The sequence below is a fragment of the Alosa alosa genome, chromosome 17 (genome assembly GCF_017589495.1).
Source record: "Alosa alosa isolate M-15738 ecotype Scorff River chromosome 17, AALO_Geno_1.1, whole genome shotgun sequence".
In the NCBI taxonomy this organism is placed as follows: domain Eukaryota; kingdom Metazoa; phylum Chordata; class Actinopteri; order Clupeiformes; family Clupeidae; genus Alosa; species Alosa alosa.
This window is the reverse complement of record NC_063205.1, coordinates 26288860-26293137: the sequence shown is the minus strand read 5'-3', so window position 1 is coordinate 26293137 and position 4278 is coordinate 26288860. Positions and strand designations below refer to the sequence as shown.

Genomic DNA, 4278 nt, shown 5'->3' with positions numbered 1-4278 from the left:
CAAAAGTCCCTTGACTTCTCAGGAAAAGGACAGGCAGGATGTGAGGTAATTACTTGTATCCCACTGAAACCCTAAAATTTCCCTGACTCACTGAAGATTGGTAGGTGAGGAGAAACTATATGATTGAATATGTGATTCATATGTAATTTGTGAGTGCTATGTTACTGACTCTCTTTTTCTAAATTCTAAAGTAATTGGTATAATATGAGTTTGTACTAACATATACAGTACATGTTTGTGTCTATCTGTGTCTAAGGTGTGTGTGTGTGTGTGTGTGCTCTTTACCCTTTAAACCATAGTGACTAAGCACAGTGATAATCACTGGCTTGGGCTCCGTAGGCCTAATTACAGTGAAAGCATAAACTCATTAAAAGCGTATTGTGGAGATGATGATCCATGATGATCCCAGGGAGGGTACCCAATACACCATCCCAATCACCATGGCCCGTCCCTGGGCCACGGATCACTGGCCCTGTGTTTGATCCGTGTGCCAGCTGGCGTCCCACATGGCCTACCCCTACTCTCACCCTGGACTACGAGTTAGGGTGATGACCGCCTTGCACACAGAGAGAGGAATACAAAAGAGAAACACATACACACACACACACAGAGACACATACACACACAGACACACACACACAGAGACACATACACACACAGAGACACATACACACACACACACACACACACAGAGACACACACACACACAGAGACACATACACACACACACACACACACACAGAGACACATACACACACAAGCACACACATACAGATGTGCATTTTGATGATCTGTATGCACTTTTTTTCTAATTTGTACTTATACACACACACACAAACATACAGATGTGCACTTTCATAATGTGTATGCACAGTTTATTTTCCTTCAGACTCACACAGCTAATCAGCTCAGCACAGATACACTCTGCCCTCCAGCCGTATGTCAACTCATTACTTGGTTCCGTGTTCTCAGACGAGAGGAAATAGGTGGCTGTGAGATAACAGTCAAAGATTACATCACACCCTCAGCTAGTCTGTGCTTAGGCTTATGTGTGTGTGTCTACAGTATGTGTGTGTGTGTGTGTGTGTGTGTCTGTGCCTGCTGTCTGTCATGTATGACATGGAAAATTTGCTTGTGTGTGTGTGTGTGTGTATGTACGCCTGTGTTGATTTGCCTGAGTGAGTCATGGTTTCTTTTAGGGTCCCTGAATCATTCCATGCAGACAGTGACTGTGTCCCTGTGACAGTGAATGAGGGTGTGAAGTGGTCTTCTGACAGTCGGCATTTGTGCCACTCTGTGTGCATGCATGCGTGTGTGTGTGTGTGTATGTGTGTGTGTGTGTATGTGTGTGTGTGTGTCTCATACCCCAGACATGTCTCCAGGCATTCTTTTCACAGGACACAGCGCATTCAGCCATAGAAAATAAGTTGGAGAGACACTGGCTTGAATCAAGTCAAGTGTGTGTGTGTGTGTGTGTGTGTGTGTGTGTGAGACAGTGTGTGCCTATGGAAACAAACAGCCTGTGTATCTTTACCAAGCACACACAAGCCTAACACATCTGTATGAATGCACTGAAGCAGTTTAAACACCTCTCACGCTACAACACTCACAGTTTTCCTGTCTGCCAGCCTCACTGTCAGCTTAGCACTAGTGTGTTAGAAGTGTGTGTGTGTGCACGCGTGCGTGTGTGTGTTTGTGTGTGTGTGCATGCGTGCGTGCGTACGCATTGTATAAGTGTACACAGTATAAGTGTATAAGTCTCTCTCTCTCTCTCTCTATGTGTGTGTGTGTGTGTGTTTCTGGAGGCATTCCTCAAACATGAAAAAAAAACAATGTGAGGTCCAGGTCCATTCTATCTGTGTCTGAGTCTATGGACCTGGATGGATGTGAGTCTGGACAACAACACAAGCACGTGGCAGACGGGTCAGCACCACCAGCACACTCGACTGAAACTCTCCTGGAAGCCTATCTATGCAGGACAGGACAGGCTCCATTTATAGTGACCAAAACAAACAGTGTGAAACCGGATCAACACTTTCCATTCAGTTGGTACTGTTTGTGTGCATACTTATGTTGTGTGTGAGTGTGTGTGTGTGGGGGGGGGGGTGGGTGGTATTTAGCCTGCCAGCATAGCCACAGAGACTACACGCTAAGTCTGCATGACATGTTGGCATGCCAGCCACAGACTCTGCGGCAGCAGCATCCTCGCTGAGGCCGCCCATGCGTAAAGACCCAGAAATCTGAAGAATCTGCTCGCCTCTCGGCCCAAGATGGGGAGTTTATTCTCAGGATTAGCGCATTGACCTACTTCAGTCTCAGAAGAATTGGGTTATCCCAGTTTTTGACCTATCTCTGCTCCAATGTCAGCCGGTGTTGAATAATTCTGCCTTGAAGTACATGCGCATCGCTCGTAATCTTTTCAAATCATGCCGTTTAATCAGCGTTATCTACAAAGCCCCAGCAAGCAAGACAGCACCTGGCGGGTAGAAGTACAGCTATCACTCTACTTCTGTTTCAACGATAAGCCAAACGTAGCTATCTTAACTTGCGCTTTCCCAACAGAAAATTGGGCTATGTTATAATTTGAGTCCTGAATGCGAGTGTCTGTTGTCAGTAAACACTTGAATCAATGAGGGTCAGTACAAGCCAAGAAAACAACATGTGTTTCATCCACATTCGCTCGAGTGCGTGATTGTGTTTGACTCGAGCGCCAGTTCAGGGAAATCAGTCGCCTACCCGATTGGTCTCGCAATGAGTAGGCGGCAGCAGCAGCAGCTTCTGCCGTCTGCAGCGAAGCGTGTGATTGTGGTCAGTGACCTCTATCGCGCAGAACATTTAAATATCACATTTCAAAGCCCCAGCGGAGCCATCAACACGCGTGCTGAGTCCAGCTCCGGTGACCTCCGCGATGGAGTCATGACAGGGGAAATCCCCAACGGATGTCACAGACGCGCAGCTGGAGGGATGTGTTTGGGGGTTTTCATTATACGACCCTCACCACTCAATTTGCCTCAATATTGCGTAACCTAAACACCAACATAGTGAAAGGAAAGTTGGAAAGTTCCCTAATTCATTGTTTGGTGTAATACTTAGAAGCACCGTTTCTGCGATGTGCCAGTCTAAAGGACATAGCTCAGTCTTAACAGTCTATAACCACAGAAAGTGTTAAGTCGAATAATGTCACTCACCACCCGGCCGGTGTGTCGTTCTATGGCTTTCTTCACTTTGCCGTAAGTCCCTCTACCCAGCGTCTCCTGAAGCTCGTAGCGATGTTTCAGGTTGTGTTTGTGGAGGTGCTTCTTCACGCTGGAGCCCCTACGTCCGGACGGTGGTACCTCGCCGGCGGGATAGTCCACCGGCAGTGGCACGTCTCCCGAGCAGTGTTCGCTGGAGCTCCGCTCAACCATGGTCCCGGGATGGGACAGCTGCTGTTGTAGAACCGACACAGTCTCCATGGCCATGCAGAAACTTAAAACAATAGTTCTTCGCTGGCGTTTCCGAAGATCTATGTAAATACGGACTAAACGCTATTATAAACAAACAAATAGTGTATAGGCCTACTTCTAATCAGTTTTCTTTGTCTGTATCTTAAAAAGAAAAGTCGTAACTATAAGTCTCAGAAAGTTGCGCTCAACAATATGCGCACGTCAATATTATAAGGGGAATAATACAATATCTTTGCATGATCTCCATACAAATTGTCTTTTCCTCTGCGTGTTTCAGATTAAATAAAATACAGAGAGATCCGTCGAAGGTGTTCAAATATATAGAAATAAATAATATTTCTTGCTTGCCTACCAATCGTCTAAAGCGACTCCTGTCTTGAGAAGGCAGCAACAAAGCCGGCGTTCAGGATGTAGATCACCCTCATAGTTATCCAAACGCAAGTGTTCTCTCTCAGTTCTCAGAGCAGGACATCGGCTGAAGTTGCTTGCCCGGGCGTGTATTTGGGTCTGAGTGGAGTTCGGAAGCGCAGAAGCGTTTGGTTTGGTGCCATGATCACCACCTTCCCTGTCTCGTGCGCTCTTGCTCGCGATCTCCCAATTCTCCTCCTCCTTTTTCTTCCGCGTGCTGCAAGGAGCGAGGAATGCAGACAGCGCGAGAGAACGGAGGGCGGGGTTAACAATTCTCACCAGTTTCCCCCGTCCTCACACCCCTTCCTCCCGTCTCCGCGCGTGTGTGTGTGTGTGTGTTTGTGTGTGACTGGGGATTTGACATTAGAGCAGGGTGTTACCATATCACAACAGTTAATATATCACAGCTTCTCTTGGCAGAATC

At 46.9% G+C, this 4278-nt stretch overlaps 1 protein-coding gene across 2 annotated transcripts in view; it reads right to left on the bottom strand.

The window, feature by feature from the left end:
- The window catches only part of nuak1a (NUAK family, SNF1-like kinase, 1a), a 21539-nt gene extending 17499 nt beyond the window's left edge, over positions 1–4040 (bottom strand). The window contains exons 1-2 of one of the 2 annotated variants that reach the window (XM_048268519.1): positions 3799–4040; positions 3189–3505 (exon numbers count right to left, since the gene is read on the bottom strand). In XM_048268519.1, coding sequence (XP_048124476.1) covers positions 3189–3461 — 273 coding nt within the window. In that variant the 5' untranslated portion in view covers positions 3462–3505; positions 3799–4040. The remainder of the gene's footprint in view (positions 1–3188; positions 3506–3798) is intronic. The other variant, XM_048268520.1, reaches the window with a different exon arrangement.
- Positions 4041–4278: the final 238 nt, after the last annotated feature.